At 38.7% G+C, this 21,474-nt stretch overlaps 1 protein-coding gene across 1 annotated transcript in view; it reads right to left on the bottom strand.

Annotated features, from left to right (window-relative positions):
* Window positions 1–278: 278 nt before the first annotated feature.
* The window catches only part of meox2a (mesenchyme homeobox 2a), a 42,836-nt gene continuing 21,640 nt past the window's right edge, over window positions 279–21,474 (bottom strand). The window contains exon 3 of the mRNA XM_060825436.1: window positions 279–1,239. Coding sequence (XP_060681419.1) covers window positions 1,015–1,239 — 225 coding nt within the window. The 3' untranslated portion in view covers window positions 279–1,014. The remainder of the gene's footprint in view (window positions 1,240–21,474) is intronic.

Genomic DNA, 21,474 nt, shown 5'->3' with positions numbered 1-21,474 from the left:
TACTAGCTAAGACTGATGACTCAACAATGACACTAATGATTTTGATTCAAATTTCCAACTTCATACATTTTATTTTGAACACATTTGTTTGATTGATTAATTACTGAAGCAAAACCAATTTGACCAAACAGAATGAAATAGGAGTGTCTGTTTGAATTAGTAAAATGAAAAAGGGAACATTAATTGAAATATTTACTACACTGTTTAACAATATGCTAATAACTAATTATGCAATTTGTATTCACTTGATAGAATCTTATAATATTTAGCCATAGGAGATAAGATTTCCAACACTCAGTTGACTTCTAATTAATAACTCTGATGTGTATGAAATTACTACTGACAGGACAACCATTAAACCTTTATTGTTACTGTATAGTGTTGCTCTCATCCACTTGAGTAGCAATCTATAGGAGTTTGAAGCTGTTGTTAATCTGACTGAATATTTGCGAATTTCATTAGGTTTTAAAATGCATGTCAGGACAACTCTGTAATAGTAATGTCTTGTGTGTTGCTGCTGTCTGAAGAGTTATTTTTATGTTTAAATGTATTGCACCTATGAATTAGAATAATGGGAAGGTGATTACTTTCTCTACTGGTCTCTTTTAGAGCACTATTTTAACATTTCAATCATATTGAATTGCTACATTTCCTATTACTGGCTGAGGATTTCTTCTGTGGCAAGATTAAATAGTCATTCGTCATAAATGGGTTTATTATTCTGCTTCACCATTTACACAAAAGAAATCTTCCCTGTTATTCTCTGTTGAATTTCTGCTGATATTTATTTTGTATCTTTGAATCAATTTCTGCTCTTATTTACAGTGGAAGTCAAGGCATAAACTTGCAAACTGTCCAATTGTCATTTCAAATATGGAATGTTCAGAGGCTCTGATGTTTGCATCATGTCCACAAGGAGTCATTCACACAGAGACTTTACGACAATGTTTTTTGCATTCTCCTCATGCCATTTCTTTCCTGAGAATCTGTTGAGACATTCCCTTTCTTTGTACATCACAAATGGCCCAGTTCAGTGCTGTGATCACTGTCCTGGCTTTCATCATTTGAGAGAATGTCTCCAGCGTGATGAGCTCCTGATGTGGAGATACCAGACAGCTCAGAGGGCAGTAACGTCCCTTTCTTCACATTCACTAGTTCTTTTTCCCTTGCGACAGCTCCTTGTTGGCCTCCCTTAACACGCTTCCATTTCATCCTCCGGTTCTGGAACCACACCTTGACCTAAAATAATTCAGAATTGATTATCATGTGAAGGAATGTAGCAATTTTATCTTGGTATTACAACAGTGACATGTTAAAGTGGAATTATCTTAATAACTACCTTTTTTATAATTCAGTTCTAGGCAAAGCTAAGAGTGACATTATAATCAGACATAAAAATGACAAATAATAATTCAGACTCTTCTTGATTTTCTCTGCCCTCTGAACTACAACAGCAGAACATGACAAGCATTTTCATGAAGGTGGTGTGCATTTCAAGATAAATATGCAAGATAGATTGTGAGACAAAATCAGGAGGTGCTGGAGAAACTCAACAGATCTGGCACATCTGTAGAGAAAAAAATGAAATTAATGTTATGAGTCCAGTGGTCCTTCATCAGAACAGGATGTAAATAGACAGTGCCCAGAGAAAAAGAAAGAAAGAGAGAAAGAGAATAAGCAAGAAATAAGCCATCCATGATTCTAGTTTTCTGTAATGGGATGGATTTAAATTCTACTACCTGCTATGGTTGGGTTTAGAGCATTAGTTTGGGTTTCTGGATTACTCCTGCAGTGATAGGGTGAACAGCCAAGGTATTTTCCCTAGGGTAGGAGAGCCCAAAACTGGACATCATAGGTTTAAGGAGAGAGGGGAAAGATTTAAAAGTGACCTAAGGAGCAACTTTTCCAAGCAGCCAGTGGTCCATGTATGGCATGAGCTGCCAGAGAAAGTGGTGGAGGCTGGTACAATTCCAATATTTAAAAGGCATCTGGATGGGTACGTAAATGGGAAGGTTTTAGAGGGATATGGGCCAAATGCCAACAAATGGAACTAGATTAATTTAAACTATCTGGTTGGCATGGATGAGTTAGACTGAAGAGTCTGTTTCCATGCTGTACATCTCTATGACTGTATGCCACCATCTCCCCTAAATTCTACTCACAGGAAGCAGATCCCAATTCTACATTGGCTGGAATGGAAATCAGACCTGTACTGTTGGTGTCCTGCAATAAAATGGTTAACACTGACCTCTAGTAAGTCACTCAGTTCAAGGAATCAGTCCTGTGCCATTGATGTTATTTTGAACTACAGGACAACCTCGATTATCTGAACGAAATGGGAGGGGAGTATTTTGTTCAGACAATCAAAAGTTCGAGTAACACAGTTTACTCAAGCATCGGGACTTTGAGATCTTGTTTGAATAATTCGAAATTCGGACATTTGATTGTCTGAACAAACCTGAGGTTGCACTACACGTGCTAAGTATTGAGCTAACTTAGCTAACCAGTGTCTCATTGTATTGTCTGTGGAATTAAAACTTGGCTTTTCCCCTCTTAAATATGTGTTCAATCCCAGCCCAGACTGATCATGCTAAAAGTTTCCACAGCAAATACTCCATATCACAGGTTTCATAATCTCAACCTAATATTATCCAGAGGCATTTTGGTGCAGCAGAATGGTAACATCTAATGATCCAGTGCTAGTATAAATTGCCTTGATTCAAAAATTTGCACATAAAAATTTAAAAGCAATAACAAAAACAGATATAAAATGAAGCAGGAAATTTCTGCTAAAGCTTTATAAATGTCAGCCAATGTATTGCACCACAATTCAGGAAAGATGTCTAGACCTTAGAGAGAGTAGATTTGCTAGAATTGATCCAGAGTTAAAGAACTACAGTTCTGTGGCAAGTTGAGAGAAGCTATGATAAAAACAAAATACTGAAGATTTCGAAGAAGTCATATTCAACTCAAAATGTTAACTTTGTTTCTCTCTTCCTGGATGCTGTCAGATCATGGTGAGTACTTCCGGCATTTTCCATTTTTGTACACGTCACAGAAGCTGGGATTGTTCTTCTCAGAGCAGAGAAGGGAATGGAAGATTCAACATTTAATTCTGACTAAAATTATAGGTTTTATTGGGGAAAACAAGGAGAAGTTGTTTCCACTGTCTGGTGTGTCAGGAACTAGAAGACATAAATTTAAGGTAATTGACAAAAGAACGAGAGAGGGGAATTAATTTTCATGCAGCAAATACTTAGGATCATGAATAAAAGAAGATGCAGTGATAAATGTCTGTCCAAAATTAAGTAAACTTGCCAAGAAAGCATTTTTAGAGCTGTGGGAAAGAGTGGAACAGTTGTACAAATTAACTAACTGTTTGAAAGAATACTGTTGAAAGTGATTGCATTCTCTACTGATCTCATTTTGAGCACTATTTTAACATTGCATTAACATTTAACATGAGTAAGTTCCCTCTTAGTTGAAAGATTCTAAGATTCCATGGATAGTGAGTTATCAGTGAGGAAATTTACATTCATGGAGCAGTTATTTTCAGAATTTTTTCCCTGTCAGAGCAACATCCACTAGTGTTGACTGCTTGTTCTCTTTAATTAGTTTCACCAATATGTTATTGCATTGACTGTAAACATGAAGTTGCACAAAGGAGCACATGAATAAATTAAAATTAGCTCTTTAATATGACCTTCAGTGTTTTCCTTCAAAAATGACAGAAGCAGAATCTCTTAAACTGAAGGAACTATAAGTTAAAGGAACGATGAAATTGCATGTTTATTGCAATGCTTTTCCTTTTTGTAAATTCTTGCAAATTCCGACCACATTCCTTCTCAGAAAAATATGATTCACTTTGATAACAAATAGATATGTTTTGTTAGAAAATCCTGAAGGATTACATGAGCTAACATAGTGTAGTTGTCAGGTATTTCTAAACTGCAAGCCAGAAATTCCCAATGTAAAATAAACTGCCTGCTCTGCATTATCCAACATGGCATTAGTCTGGACATCTGCTGTGATCATCAGTCCCAGTGACATTTCTACTGTCAGAGAGAAAGAAATATGTCTTCACGCTACTGCCAGATCACGGAGGTCACTCAGATCTGAAGACCTTCATCTGAAGGCACTGCTGATCATGCTTCATAAACTACACAGATTTTTCTCTTTACTTTCCCACACTTTTTTGAAAAGACTTATTATAAATAATTAAGCTGATCTACAATGTTGAAATAAATTAATTTATCAACCTGACGAGTAGGTTAAAAATGCCCTAAATATACTCAGCGATTAGAGGTGAATTACTCACACTAATATTCCCAGCCTTTGACCGGGCTCTTGTAGCCAATCTGCTTATATGTCTGATTCACTTTCTGAGCATTGGTAACCCCCAGGATGTTAATTGTGAGGGACATTAAACGTCAAGGGACAATGGTTAGATTCTACCTTGTTAGAGATGTTTATTGACATTCGTGTGACATGAATAATACTTGGGCCATCTTTCAGCCCAAACCTGGATATTATCAAGTTCAGAAAAATTCCAAAGCACCTGACATTTTAAAAAGAGAGACAAAATGACAAAGATTGGCAAAGGTAGCCATAATAGTAAAAGGATGCCATAGGCAGTACTGAGAAAGAAGCATTGTTCATAAAATCAGGAAGTAGTATTACTATCCCGAGAGATGAAAAACAGCAAGCACAAACTCTAGCAGGTTGAGTTTTTAAGTCACTTGACAATAGTGATACTGTTGGATGTTAATATTATATGATATTAATCAAGAAATAAAATGGATTTGTAACAAATGTAACATAATAATTAAGTAGAACTGAAATCTTCACATATACTAAACAAATCAAATTAGCAGAATATGGTTTGGAATATAAGAACATAAGTACAAGGAGCAGGAGTAGGCCATCCGGCCCATCGAGCCTGCTCAGACATTCAATAAGATCATGGCTGATCCTTTTGTGGACTCAACTTTACTTGCCTGCCGTTCACCATAATCCTTAATACCTGGACTGTTCAAAAACCTATTTTTGCCTTAAAAACATTCAATGAGATATCCTCAACTGCTTCACTGGGCCAGGAATTGCACAGATTCACAACCCTTTTGTGTGAAAAAATTCTTCCTCATCTCAGTCCTAAATCTGCTCCCCCTTACTTTGAGGCAGTGTCCCCAAATCTAGTTTCACTTGCTGGTTGAAACAACCTCCCTGCTTCTATCTTATCTATTCCCTTCATAATTTTACATGATTCAATCAGATCCTCCTCATTCTTCTCAATTCCAATGATTAGAGTCCCAGTCTTCTCAATCTCTCCTCATAAACCAACCCTCTCAATTCTGGAATCAACCAAGTGATCTTCCTCTGACTGAAATCAATCTTTATACTCTAAGGGAATCAAGAGATATGGAGATCAAATGGAAAGACAAAATCACGATCAGGGATCTGCCACGATTTTATTAAATGGTGGAGCAGGCAAGAGGGGACAAATGACTTGTTTCTACTCCTATTTCTTATGCTCCTCTATTAATCAGAAAAGTAACCAAATACCAAGTATAAATGTTGGGAATTTCCTCAGGTACTTTTCTGATCGATCATCTTATTTTCATGAAGAAATCAATGGAACTTCTCAATACTGGTGGACTTCACCAGTTTCCTCATTTCCCCTCCCCCCACCTTTACCCAGTTCCAACCTGTCATCTCAGCACCATCCTCATGACCTGTCCCACCTGCCAATCTTCCTTCCCATCTATCTGCTCCACCCTCCTCTCTGACCTATCACCTTCACCCCCACTTCCATCCACCTATTGTACTCTTGGCTATCTCCTCCCCATCCCCAACCCCCTCCCATTTATCTCTCCATCCCAGAGGCTGTTTCCCTCATTTCTGATGATCAGCTTTTGCCCGAAACATCATTTTTCCTGCTCCACGGATGCTGCCTGAGCTGCTGTGCTTTTCCAGCACCACTCTAATCTTGACTCTGATCTCCAGCATCTGCAGTCCTCACTTTCACCCTCAGTGAAGTTATGCCAACTAATTGTAAGAATCCCTCAGAATTCGAGATATAGTGGATGTTCAATGTTAGAAATTACATTCATTCTGGATGTAGGGTTAAAGGTTTAATAATGATCAGATATTTGGTTACATTTTACTAAATTTTTAAATAAAATTTAGTAACAAAAAGAATTACATTTTATGTTTGAATATGCTATAAATAAATAAACAATTAATATAATTTATATTTGAGAGTGTTCCCAAAAAAAACCAAAGCCAGTAGCAAATGCATCTCAAGAAATCACAGATGCACAATCCTTGATCTTTTTTGTCGGTTAATTTTACAGAATAAAAACATTGGTTGTGTATACCTGATTTCTCATGATCTCATTCCTGCCAACAACGTTGTCTGATGAAGATTCACTACTTAGATGTAAATTACAAAAACAGTAAAGAACACATGCACAATTTCTTTGTACATAATATATAGGCAAAATAATTTCCTACTAGACGAACTGAATGCCATTCCTATAAAATAATTGATGCTCCTGAATGAGGTGTATGGTGTAAGCTTAAACAGTAACAAGCAATGAGTTTCTGCTTTGGGCACAATATGAGAACTGAATGTAAACTGTATGGTTAGATTACTCTTCAGATGTTTGTCATAATGTATGTACACAATCACAAAGATAAAATATTTCATAAATCAGCACAACTGGCTATTGTTATAAGCATTACCATTTTTCCTTTAGTATTAAAAAGTGATATTCGGTGAAAAAGTTTAAGGGTTATAACCTGGCACAGTTCTATTAATATAAGCTGGCACAGCTAAGATTTTGTTTATTGCAACTGTTAAGTATTCCTATTTGCCCCCAGCACTCCTTTTGTGATTAAACTATTTTAAATCAATTACTTTAAAACCTACCAGAAAATTTACTTGTTATACTAATTAGTTTGTTAGTGAAGATATTTTTAATTTGCAAAATCTTTTAAAATATGCCTAAAATTCTGCTTCTTTTCTTAATCATAGAATCCCTACAGTGTGGAAGCAGGTCATTTGGCCCATTGAGTCTACACTGACCCTCCAAAGTGTATCTAACCCTGACCCCTCCCAACGCTTATAACCCTGCATTTCCCATTGCTAATCCACTTAGTCTGCACATGCCTGGACATTATGGGAAATTTAGCATGGCCAGTCCAGCTAACCTGCACATCTTTGGACTATGGACAAAACTGGAACACCTGGAAGAAACCCATGCAGACATAGGGAGAAAGGCAATTGTGTGGAGTTTGCACAGAGGCTAGAATCAAACCCAGGTCCTTAGCACTCTGAGATAGCAATGCTAACCACTGAGCCACGATGCTGTCCGAAGTAAGTCCAAATTACCATAGTCATCTTATCTAGATTTTCCGTATTTTCTTATAATCAACCTATTCTGAGATGTTGTGACTTGCCTCTGGAGCAGGTGGGACTTGAACCTAGTCTTCCTGGTGTAGAGGTAGGGTTAGGGTTAGGGTTAGGATTACCAGCCACAAAAGAGCCCTTATATCTTTTGTATAAGCTATGTTTTTTTTAATCTAAACATCATTTCTTATATTCAGTTTCAGAGGTTTAGAATTCACCATGAGTTCTATCAATACCTATTAGCCACTCAGTGTAGAACTAACACACCAATCGAGACAAGGATTAGAATGCATCATTTGGAGATTTGAATATAAATTGTGCATTGTAAAGATCAACTGCTGGCATGACCAACTTCCTCGGTGTGATGTTGGGGTACAGCTCTCATTGCTATTTCAGTGCACTCTGCAAACAGCGCGATTAGCAAAAAGAATGCCATCTTCATCATTTGATTTTGGCTAATTTTGTAGGCAGTCATATTTTGGTGAAACTATTTTTTTAAAATAATGGGTAAAATTGCAGAAAGTCAATTTATGTTTGATGCAAATTACCTTTAACATTTCCCAATTTTGTATTGGTTTAGTCAATTTAAATCAGATTGCACCAAACACAGTTTGGAAGCTCTACCACAATGTCACTAAGAGATAAACAATCATATGCAGAAGACACAATTTACTTGCAGTAGGTTCTGTTTGGCCACTTTCCCAGTTGCCACTTGTGTTTCCAATTGCAACACTTTAGGATTTTGTCTCATTTGGCATATTAGTCATATTGATTAATCACAATGAATAATGGTCAAGCTCTTAGCAAATTATGAACCTCTTCAAACAAATAACACTGGTTGAATAAAAAAAACTTATACAAAAGCTCTAGAAGAGATGGCTGTGATAGTTTGCCCATGTTTTCAGAATAGCAACAGCTGGAATACAAGGATGTGTATACCAAGAAGTCAAAGAAGACCAAGGAAGCACTGGATAGAGAATACAAAGTGACTTGTCATAGAAAAGGTTACAGATGATTTACTAACAAGACCAGGGCTTGTTAGCACGGAAGCAATTACAGTGAAGTGATTTCATTCAGGCTCACCATTGCCACTAAGCTGACAATAGAGAATTTAGTAGCTCAATGTCTGAAGTGGAAATCCTCCTTACAGATCGGAAAGGGTACATCTGATAGACAGTCATTGCTGATTTTAGTCAGGGCTGTGCAGAACCAGGTTACAATAGGGATCAGTGCTTTCAGAAAAGAAGAAATAATTTAGCAGGGCAAAATAAAATAAGAACTGAGAAATGTAAGTTTGTATGTTATTGTGAGCAAAGGGGCAAAGTTTTAAAATAAAATAAGAACTGAGAAATATAAGTTTGTATGTTATTGTGAGCAATGCTATTGCTTATGGACTGAAAGTACTTGTTCAAAATACCTCTGACACTTTTATAAAGACATGATCCTAATTGTGGATTCATCATTCAGTTAACACAGCAATGAAATAATTTAAATACACACTTTTAGATTTTTGAAATGAACATTGCTCAACATTATTTTAAATCTGAAATACTTAATTATTTTCATTGATTGCTGAGATAAAATGTAAAATCAAATTACAGATATTTCTCCTGCCCACAAACGAATCAAAGAGAAAAGCAATGGTGACACACGTATAATGTTTGTATAATTTTCTTCTTGTGTGGTTTAATGGAGAGTATCTTGGATTAGCTACTATTTCTACACCAGTATAATATGAAAGATTGATGCATTAATACACCTGTTGCAGAATGTCAAAAGCTTCTTCTATTTCCTTAGTCGACAAGTTGCTTCGTATTTATGTCTTACAGAATGATGAATAAGCTGTTACTTAAAAAGGTCACCAAATAAATAGCCATAAGCTGAGACTTCTGCTGTCCCTATGGGATCAGACTTTGACAACTTGATTTGTAACTTTCAAATGCATATCTAGTCTTTGGATTATTGACTGAGGAATAACTCAATAGTCAGAATGCTAGTTTTTGTGTGATTCAATAATTCTGATATAAAAATGTTCTAATGACAGCTTGTTTAAATAACCATATCCAGATAAACGTATTTATATTTAATTTCTCAACATTCTTTCCTATTTGCGAACACTATAAGAAAAGTAAAGTAAATAGGGAATTTTTTTTGATGTATAGCAACATTTTGTGAAACTTGACCTTTTCCTTTTTAACTTGAATATTGTTGCTGATTGTATCTATGCCAGAAGTTTTGCTGTCAATGTATGCCATGCTCGTCAGCCTTATGTAACCCTCACATCTGTAACCATTCTGTGACATCCATCATCCAGCTATACCTAGGTTGATCCTTCTTTTGGCTGCCTTTTGCTCCCTAAGGGAGATGTTTGTAGCTTTTCAGCTATGATCAAGTGGCTGAAATACTGACATTTTCTTTTACAGTCATCACTTCTAAAGTTCTTTTTATTCATGCAATTTTAGATACTTCTTCATTTGTCTTATGGTTGTATTCGAAACTTTTACTAAACATCTTAGCAGGGCTCATGCCCGAAGAAGGGCTCATGCCCGAAACATCGATTCTCCTTCTCCTTGGATGCTGCCTGACCTGCTGCGCTTTTCCAGCAACACATTTTCAGCTAAACATCTTAGCATCTAATTTCAAAGGCCTCTATTTTCTTCCAATTATCTTTACCAATTGACAGGCTACTGAGCCCTACTGGAGACTGGATATAACGTAATATCTTATGAGGTTTTTCTTTATTACAAGTTTGGGTTAAAAGCCTTATTAACATCATCTATAAATCACTTCTGGCCATACATATCAATCTTCTAAATTCTGTATCACATCTGACATCTGATGTGATCATTTGTCCTAAATAAATTAACTTACTTACTTGTTCTAGTTTCTTATAACATATGATTTCCAGTTCTTTAGTATTCATACTCAATGATTCCTGAAGAAGGGCTCATGCCCGAAATGTCGATTCTCCTGCTCCTTGGATGCTGCCTGACCTGCTGCGCTTTTCCAGCAACACATTTTCAGCTCTGACCTCCAGCATCTGCAGTCCTTACTTTCTCCTATTCATACTCAATGCACATTCTAAATTTTGAGACCTTACCTGATTTACAATGTTTTTTAGGATGTTTGATACTGCAAATAGTGCTGCATTGTCAGCATATTGCAAGTTTGTTGTGTTCTTGCTCCTAATGTTTACACATGGAACTAATGGAAGTACATCTAATTCTCAGAATATTTGTTCTCTGTAGCGACTGCACGATCCTAACAAAGGTACACAGTCTTGTCGCACTCCTCTCTTGACTTAAAACCTACCTGGTTAGCCTTCAACTAACCTGATGTTCTTTAAAATTGGTGAAGGAAATCAAAAATGAGTATCAGTCAATACAGCCTTACTTTGAGAAATGAAAGTAGAGAGAGAAATGGATATGATTTTCTCAAGAAAATGATTCTATGGTGGCAAACACCTTTAAGCAATCAAAAAGTGATTGTACGTGTGGAAAAAGTCAGGCCACAACCATAGAAATCAAATCAATTATGGGATGCTGAAATAATGTTTCAAAAACACTATTAATATTAAAAGTATATATATCCAGTGTCAGAAAATTCTAAGATGTGGACTCTTAACCTTTACTTCCATATAGGTGTCGCTTCATTTCAAGGGAAACTTTGAATAATCACTGTGATTTACAATGGTTGTAAAACTCACCTGACCTACAGAAGTGGCCAGGCCTCTCAAAAATTCCAAAATTGAATTAGCAAGGAATATGCCTGGGCAATACCCTGCACATTTTCCCACTTTCCACTTTTTGGGCTTGCAGGGAAAAAGAATACTTAGAACAAAAAGCAAAATACGCTTAGGTGACAGGAAGTGCCAGGGACAAAGGAAATCTACCAAAATCTATTATACAGAAAAGGAGTGCTAATGGCTCCCTTATTGGTTCCAATAACATCTTGATAGCTTTAGTATTGAGAAACCATCATTAATATGGTTGGAAAAGTAAAAGGAGTTCTCTCCTGTTTTTCCCTTAAATCAGGGACCTTATTTCTTTTACAAGTTAGAATATAGCGCAGAGAGGAAGAATTCTAAAATTAAAAGAGGAACTTCAAATGCCATAGTATGTATTCTGGGAAAAAAGACGCATTGCTGTTTAAAAAGCACTGTCTCCAGAGGAACAACCAGTTTACATCAGGACAACAGCATGGAAACTTCAAAATGTGTGTGTGTGATGATTTATGAATGAACTTTAAAATAAAATGAGTAATTTACGTTTGTTAACAAAGTAATGTACGTTAACTCAAGATCTGTCTGTCTTATTTCTTCAATTAGCTTTAGTGAATTTAAAATTCCTTCAATAAGTTACCCTGTTATAGCCAACCTCAGAGGTGGAAAAGATTTGGTTATATTAGTTAGCATAGATATCCATTCAAGACATTGCCCACTATGGCAAAACTTAAGTTGAAACTGAAAATATCAAACAAAAGCAAAAGATGTCCAAGCATTTAGAATGTGACATATTGGAAAATGGGAGCATCAGAGAGGTAAGCACTCTTAAAAAAAACAAATTTGAATGTCTCAGAATTAAGGAATCAGAAATAGGAGAAGTCAGAAATCAAGGAGTAGAAAGCAAATGGAAAAACATTAATGTTGGTATTTAATGTACTGCAAAGAAAATATTACTACATCAGAAAGGAAAAAGAGTGGAGGACAGCTGGTCTACTAACAATGATGATGAAAAGAAGAAAAGAAGTACACCTGAGTATGATGTAACTGAAATAAAAACAAAGCATGCATTTAGGGAGGCTAAAGGGAACTAGCATAATGAGATTTGTGTTGAAGTATTGGAGCTGGAAATAAATCACAGTGAGACTTATGTATCAAAAATCTTTGACAGATGAAATGAAAGAGATAACAAGAGAAAGTGGGTGCATAAATGCTAAAGATCTCAAAATATTGATTAAAAACGATGCTGTAGAAAAGCATTGACAGAAGATAAGTAAACATGGATGGAGGGAAACAATTGCTGACATATTATATCAAAGGCAAAGAACCCCATTGGAGACTGGCTAGCAAGGTTAGATTTCACAGAATGCAGGGAGAACTAGCCATTTGCAGACAGAACTGGCTCAAAGATAGAAGACAGAGGGTGGTGGTGGAGGGTTGTTTTGCAGACTGGAGGCCTGTGACCAGTGGAGTGCCAAAAGGACCCGTGCTGGGTCTACTACTTTTCATCATTTATATAAATGATTTGGATGTGAGCATAAGAAGTATCGTTAGTAAGTTTGCAGATGGTACCAAAATTGGAGGTGTAGTGGACAGCGAAGAGGGTTACCTCAGATTACAACAGGATCTGGACCAAATGGGCCAATGGGCTGAGAAGTGGCAGATGGAGTTTAATTCCGATAAATGCGAGGTGCTGCATTTTGGGAAAGCAAATCTTAGCAGGACTTATACACTTAATGGTAAGGTCCTAGGGAGTGTTGCTAAACAAAGAGACCTTGGAGTGCAGGTTCATAGCTCCTTAAAAGTGGAGTCACAGGTAGATAGGATAGTGAAGAAGGCATTTGGTATGCTTTCCTTTATTGGTCAGAATATTGAGTAAAAGAGTTGGGAGGTCATTGGTAAGGCCATTGGTAAGGCCACAGTTGGAATATTGCATGCAATTCTGGTCTCCTTCCTATCGGAAAGATGTTGTGAAACTTAAAAGGGTTCAGAAAAGATTTACCTGGGTTGGCTGGGTTGGAGGATCTGAGCTACAGGAAGAGGCTGAACAGGCTGGGACTGTTTTTCCTGGAGTGTCAAAGGCAGAGGGGTGATCTTATAGAGCATTATAAAATCATGAGGGGCATGGATAGGATAAATAGACAAAGTCTTTTCCCTGGGGTTGGGGAGTCCAGAACTAGAGGACATAGGTTTAGGGTGAGAGGGGAAAGATATAAAAGAGACCTAAGGGGCAACTTTTTCACACAGTGAGTGGTATGTGTATGGAATGAGCTGCCAGAGGAAGTGCTGGAGGCATGCAATTGCAACGTTTAATAGGCATCTGGGTGGGTATATGAATAGGAAAGGTTTGGACAGATATGGGCCAGGTGCTGGCAGGTGGAACTAGATTGGCATGGATGGGTTGGACTGAAGGGTCTGTTTCTGTGCTGTACATCTCTATGTATCTATGACTCTACGTTTTGAAACTGATGAGCACAGGAAAAGCTCCAGACATAGATGAAGTAACACCTAAACATCCATAAAGCCTTGGAAAAACTGAATTAAAAGCGATAGCAGAAATTTGTGATCAAACATACACTAAAAGATACATTCCCAGTGACTTGTGACATTCATTATTTACTGTTACCTGAGAAACCTAAAACAATGGAGTGAAATCATTTGAGAACTATTAAAAAGACCCTCTCGTAAATAGATATCCAAATTCAAAATTGAAATACATTTGAAACAGAAATTGGAAAAGTCTGCCACAGGAGCAAGAGAGATAATACTTAACCAAAGACCTATTTCTGATAAATGTCTACAAGTAAAGCAGAACCTTTACACTAGCTTCATAACTTGAAAATGTTACACTTCAAATATGATATATTTGAAATGTATTCTGGTACATTTACAATGTAGATTGGCTTCTAAGTGACCAGCTTGTATCTTTCTTGGCACAAAGTGCAATGTGTCCTTCTCAGCCACAGTTCATCCTGACACCAAACTGCATAAAGTAGAAGGGGCAAGAGAAACAGCCCTATGAAATACAGCTTCCTACTCTGTTGGGTTAAATATACTTAGCGATGATAGCATACTTGCTATTTCTGTGGCAGTTAATGCAATTTTCGGGCCTGTACCAAAAGGGGTTCGTGAACCACTCCAAAACGTCACCCTGGCTATCCAAACAAATCCACAAAGTTTAGATATACTCATACCAAGTCTCAACTGTGCACCTCATGTGTCACACACCTACGTCACCAAAACCAGACATAAGTGTGATTGCTATGAGCAGCTGCCTCCGCGAAATACAACATGCATATTGTGATCTGTCCCCACCCCTTGCCCTGGTGGGAACTGTGTTTGGGGCAGGAGTTCCAGGCTTTGGCCTCTCCTGCCATTCTCTGCCATTGTGAAAATCAAGGCCTGATTATTAGTTACTGTGCATGCAAACCAGCTGACCAGTTCTAACTAGTGTGTTTCTAAAGGGCATGTATTAGAAAGCTATTGGAAAAAGCACAGTGTTAAACATTGTGAACCTGTTAAACAGAATTAAACAATGGGAATTCTGTAAAAGTAGCAATTTGGTGCATGGGAATTCTATGTAGACCAGAAAGGAAAGGATTGGCTAAGTAAGTTATAGCAAGGAGTGACTAGATTGAAACATAGAACCATAGCATCAAGAAGCAGGAGTAGGTCATTTGTCCCTTTGAGCTGTTCCACCATTCAATATGATCATGGCTAATCTTTTATCTCAGTACTTTCTCCCCATACCCCTTGTAAAATTGTCAATCCACCAATAGTTAGAATAATTACTTAGATCAAAGTAGATCAAGTTCAATTTCATTCAGTAGAGGATATCAACTTCTCAGGGATCCAAATTTCATTTTAAAAATCTGACATGCATAAAGAAAACATCAATGGAAGTAAGACAATACTAAACTAAAAATATTAAACAAGCTAACTACACAGAAAACACGACAAACAAAATGACAGTACAGCTGTTGCCTGCAATTCTTGTGCCATACGGGAACTCCAGGATCCTTTTGTTGTCCTGGGTAATCCCAGGGCAGAACCTTTTGGACTAAGACAATTCTCAGGTTTCGAGATTATTTAATATGGGTGAGGTTTAAAGAAGAAATCATGGGTACACTTTTCTGCTACCAGGAAGTATTGCCTGCCATCAGGCACTAATCAACCTTTGACTTCTATGGAGGGTATTATTCACCATCAAGAAGATCCTGAAAACGATATCAATTTGTCACAGTTAGTTACTTAATTGCTACTAAGTGGTTACCCACTGCTGCCAATGGGTAGCCAGTACCAGTCAGCTCCCTCCCCTGACAAATCATTTGCAAGTTCCTCAATATGAGACGTTATCATTTTTCTTGCAATCTCTCCTCAAGATCCACCTCAAATAAAAACAATGTAGTGGGGATGCTGCAACTCTGAAATATAAACAGAAAGTGCTGAAGAAGCTCAGCAGGTCTGGCAGCATTGGTGGAGAGAGAAGCAGAGTTAATGGTTTGAGACTAATGTGCCTCTTCTTCATACCCCCACATGAACTTTAAGACAAGTAGAAAATTATTTAAGCTTCCTTTTTAAAAGAAGAAGTCAAAGCTGCCACCTCTCCTTAATACTACTTCAAAGTGAAGAAAAAAATTGCCCAAAACATGCCGATTAGCTTAGTTACACCAGGCCATTTCAAGCACTGGCTGGGTTCCTGCTCGGTTTAGCTGCTGCTGCAATTGACTTTAATCTGGGCTCAAACCTGAGGCGTTTTTTTGGAATGGTCCACTGCCATTGTTCACCCTTAGATTCATTTTGCTCATTCCATGCTGTTCTCAGTGATGCTGACTGCCTGTCTCTGGGTCCTCACCCCACCCACTCCTCTCAGTGATGCTGACTGTCTGTCTCTGGGTCCTCACCCCACCCGCTCCTCTCAGTGATGCTGACTGCCTGTCTCTTGGTCCTCACCCCACCCACTCCTCTCAGTGATGCTGACTGCCTGTCTCTTGGTCCTCACCCCACCCGCTCCTCTCAGTGATGCTGACTGTCTGTCTCTGGGTCCTCACCCCACCCGCTCCTCTCAGTCATGCTGACTGCCTGTCTCTGGGTCCTCACCCCACCCGCTCCTCTTAGTGATGCTGACTGCCTGTCTCTTGGTCCTCACCCCACCCACTCCTCTCAGTGATGCTGACTGTCTGTCTCTTGGTCCTCACCCCACCCGCTCCTCTCAGTGATGCTGACTGCCTGTCTCTTGGTCCTCACCCCACCCGCTCCTCTCAGTGATGCTGACTGCCTGTCTCTTGGTCCTCACCCCACCCGCTCCTCTCAGTGATGCTGACTGCCTGTCTCTTGGTCCTCACCTTGACCACTCCTTTCACATCGGTGTAGGATTAATTGTTTACCTCTATCAAAAGCTAACTAGAATGCTGTGAGCCAAATAGCTTCCATCTGTTCTGTGCTGTTCCATAAAAATGTCGCTGAGTAAACTAGAATTGTGTCATTTTTCTTTCCACGAAACATCAACAGTAAATAATCATGGTTTGCCCTCTGCCAAACCTTAATCCTTTGGTAGATTACTGCCTAATTAATGCATACTTATTCAGGGAATCCCCAACTTCAGTCAAGATATATCATCAACAGAATAGCAACGCAAAATGCCGCATGAATGAATTTCTCAAGCTGTGCTAATAAGTAACCAGATTTGATCCCTGCCCTTGCTTAGTTAGCTCATCTCAGCAGGACCTCAGTTACTGAGCTATGAATCAACCGGTCTTCTTTTTTTACTGACCAACCTTTCAGTGACTGCCGTGGGAACATGCATGTAGCTTTGGATGTGACCAGGATCAGTCCTGAACTGTGATCCTGCTCCATCGTTAAGCAAGCCATCAGCACCACCATATGATTTCAAAGATTCTGAGCAGCTGCTGGCACTTGTTTAAACTTGTATGTAGCAGGTAATAGGGGTGTAGAGTTTATCAGCTGAGGGAAAATGCAGTATTCTCAGACTAAAAAGACTCAGAATTTTGAACACCACAAATTAATGTTCTGGGGTAATGGATACAAGCCCCATCATAGCAGATGGTGAGATTTTAAGATATGGAATGCATAAACTGGAATTATATTGGAGGTAAATACAATTGGGGCGTTCAAGGGACATTGGATGATTATTTCAACGAAAATAATGAGCAGGGTATGGAGGGAAAGCAGTAGATTGACAAGTGGTAACAATGCTCCTTTAATGAGATGGTACAGGCACAGTGGGCTAAATGGCCTCTTTCTGCACCTGAACAATGCTGTGATTCTGAGATTAGCATTTGGGCATCATGTCAGTCTGTTAAGGTGAATCCAGTTTTAAAATGCCTTCAGCTGACTAAGCAAGCCACATTTTTTGTGATATTGGTAAACAGGAACACAGGGTGGAAATAAATCAGTGCTTTCCACATTATTGAAGCAGTCCTAGGTTGTTTTCTTATTATCTGTGAAGAGGAAATTCTCTCAGTGCACCATTAATGTCAACTGCATTGTGTTGCCTGTGGCTTAGTTGGTGCCACTGTTGTCCCTTAATCAGACGTTTCTGAGTGTGGGGCCTAGTCCAGAATTTGAGCACAAAATTCAAGGCTGACATTCCTGTGTAATACTGAGGGTTTGCTCCACTATTGGAGATGTTAAACATAATTCTGCTAATGTCAAATACTCCCTGCAAGAAGATCAAATTGTGCAGCTATGGAGGATGTCAAGAGTTTGGTGCTGGAAAAGCACAGGAGGATGCTACCTGACCTGCTGTGCTTTTCCAGCACCACATTCTCGACTCTGATCTCCAGCATCTGCAGTCCTCAATTTCTCCCAGTTATGGAGGATGTCCTGATTGGTTTTGAACTGATTAGGAATACTGGCAACAACCCAGTACAATTTGGAACACCAGTAGTTATATTTTCTAGTGCATTATATAATGGGTCATGATAGGTACAATCCCTATAAACAATTTGCCAAGAAATGATTTTCTGGAATCTAGGGTTTACAAGTTGCAAATACAATGACTAATTCATAACATGTTACAGCATAGTCTATTTCAGCAATAATATAAGAATGTAAACAAAATTATACAAAATATTGAATAAATGTAGATTTGCACATTGTTTCAGTCACAGACAGCAGCAGTAGCCAGCCATTAAGTTATGTTTAATGGACTAAACACCAAGGGCTGAAATTTATGCATTGGTCCATGTGTGTGATCCCAACTGTGGAAGTTGGGGGCAAGCCTGCCCTTGTTTGACCATCTCACATCATCGTATCTATCATTAGTCTGCTAACTGACTTGAAGTAGGACTTCAGTCACCATTAAGGCGGAAGTTCCACCTCTACGAGGTACTTCTTTGGTATTGCAGCCACCAGGAGACATGGCCACTGGTGGAGTTGCAGTCACTTCCTGAGAAACATTCTCAGTGGTGGAGCCTGTCATGGGTAAGTTTGAATACTGCAATCATTGCCAAGAGGTTGGAGAGAGAGTTGACATGGATGGCAGATGGGTAAGGGGAAACATGGATGCTGGTAACTTGATTGAGTGGGGGTGGGGAAGGAGTGCTGGGGAAGTGGAGCCTGGGGGGGGGGGCGTTGGGGGCTTCAGTTGACTGAGGGAACCCAAAAAAGGAGGCACCCTTCTTCAAGGTTTCACCTAATAGGTTGATCACTTCTGCCAAGCTCCTTCACTTTGGGTAAAATCCCAAACGCAATTGGAGAAGGCCATTGAGTGTCATCCAAAAGACTTCAGACTGAGTAATAGCAACACCACCACTGCAGTGTGGTTGGGTATGTGCTCGGAATGGTGCTGCTGGCTTGATTTCGATTTGATAACCCCTGCTCCTCCATTCCAGTTCACAAGAGGCTATAAAATGTCTACTCTTGTATGAGACATGAGAAATGTTGTCATATCAACTTGTTATAGAATGTCAGAATTGTGGCCAAGATGGTGCTGCAATGGCCAATAATGGAAGGTAAGGACGTGTTGACCAATGGTAATCTGGGTGACACTGATAGCTGTGACTGTGAATGCTTCTGCTGCCTCTCGCCTTGCTCCTCCAGCATAGCTTTCCTTGTACAAGTCCTCGGTATATGCTTGTTTCAGAATGGTGTTATTAACCATCCTCGCTGTTGGTGTTCAGGGACAATGCTGCATTCAGATGAAGAGATAGAGAGCTGTGTTAATTTGCCTAAGTTGGGTTATCCTACCCAGAAAGGATGCACTGAGTGGAAACATTGAAGGCCGCAATTACTTTGATGGCCTTGTTTAGCTGTGCACATTTAAAAGCAGCATTAACACAAGCACTGACACCCAAATGGCTGATTAGGTGCTAAAACTACACTAAACTCCGACAAATTACCCTGCTTAATTCTGCTGGACACAGGATGCCCACACTATTACTCTCCAGAATAAAACAATTGGCAAGAGTTATATTGGATGTAGTTGGAGGTGGATCTCTGTCAATCTTTGCCTCAAATGCTTCATGGTGCCAGAACTACCAGCGCATGCAGAATCCAATAACTTTACTGTAAGCTTTCGATAAGACTATTGCTCGATAAATATTATGAAGATTTGATAGACGTCTGAATGACATTTTCTGAGAACTATTAGCAGAACCTGGCTCAATTACCATCTTTGATGTCATCCTTTATGATTGCCGATTTTACTGCAATTTTTGCAGATGTTCCATTAAATAACATTCATAAACCAGATGAATTTCCATAATGTGGGAGAGTTGATTCTGGATATCAGGAAGAGGATACAGTATTTAAAAGAAAAATGCATAAACAATGGTATTATAGAGAGAGATGTTTCTGCATGTGCACTCAGGTAAATATCAAAAGATTGGATAGGTCCAAGATCATGCCTCCAACATTCGACCACTTGTGAAATATTGTGTGCGATTCTGGTCTCCTTCCTATCAGAAAGATGTTGTGAAACTTGAAAGGGTTCAGAAAAGATTTATAAGGATGTTGCCAGGGTTGGAGGATTTGAGCTATAGGGAAAGGCTTAATAGGCTAGGGCTGTTTTCCCTGGAGCTTCAGCAGCTGAGGGATGACGTTATAGAGGTTTATAAAAATTATGAGGGGCATGGATAGACACAGTCTGTTCCCTGGGGTGGGAGAGTCCAGAACTAGAGGTATAGGTTTAGGGTGAGAGGGGAAAGATATAAAAGAGGCCAAAGGGGCACCTTTTTCACACAGAGGGTGATGGGTATGGAATGGGCTGCCAGAGGAAGTGATGGAAGTTAGTGCAAATGCAATATTTTGAAGGCATCTGGATGGGTATATGAATAGGAAGGGTTTGGAGGGATATGAGGTAAAAGGGGCCGGGTGCTGGCAGGTGGGACTAGATTGGGTTGGGATATCTGGTCGGCATGGACGAGTTGGACCGAAGGGTCTGTTTCCGTGCTGTACATTTCTATGACTCTATAACTCTTTCCTTTCATAGGAATTATCTGAAGGAAAGGTGAGTGTTTGTTCTCATCTGTTTGAATTTTTCATTACTTGCTGCTCTCCCCTGCAGACCCAGGACAATTTCCTCTTCTTAACTCCAAAGTCATGAAGAATCTACTGAGAAGAATGTGGGAACTAAAAACTAGCAGGAAGAAGTAAAGAACTGGTTTTTATTTTCATTGAATAGTGATTGGATTGATTTTGGTGCTGACTTAATTCAGCTTGATTCAGTTGGTAAAGTTCTCATTTGGGGAAAAGTCTAGGAGTTCAAACCCCATGGCAGTTCCAAGTATGAGAATTCCACAATCACAGGGATTGCTACACTCTTGGAGGTGTGGCCCTTCAAAGAAGATTGTTAATGCAAGATTTGGACTGCCTACGCTAGTGGGTGGACAATAAAAACCTCACAATATTATTTGAGGAAGAGCAGTGGGTTTTCTTAATATCATGATCAATATTACAGTCTTAACTAGCACTGCCAAAAAAAATCTGGCTAACTGGTTATTTATCCCATTGCTTCTTGTGGGGTATTACTGTTCAGCATGTTTATCAAACAGCAGGAGGCTAAAACTAGATTCTATAAACATTGGTTCACAGTGTGATGTGCTTCAAGATATTTCCATGGTGTGGATAGCAATTAAATTATTTATTTTACTTGTAAGCAAATATTTTGCTTTAAAGCTCATTTCCATTGTGGAATGTAGCAAGAGAAGTTTTCACAGTGAAAATGAAATAGTATTCACTGTTCAAGTGCTGATCCATTACTTTTGAAGTTAGGTCCTTAAGAAAGAAAGCATTAAATAAATTAATTCTATTTTACATGTCATACTTATAGTGCAAACTTGTCCTAACAGACTATATAGACCTGATGCTTTTACATACT

The sequence above is a fragment of the Hemiscyllium ocellatum genome, chromosome 5 (assembly GCF_020745735.1).
Source record: "Hemiscyllium ocellatum isolate sHemOce1 chromosome 5, sHemOce1.pat.X.cur, whole genome shotgun sequence".
In the NCBI taxonomy this organism is placed as follows: Eukaryota; Metazoa; Chordata; class Chondrichthyes; order Orectolobiformes; family Hemiscylliidae; genus Hemiscyllium; species Hemiscyllium ocellatum.
Note: the sequence above shows the minus strand (reverse complement) of the source record. Positions and strands in the feature narration are given on the sequence as shown.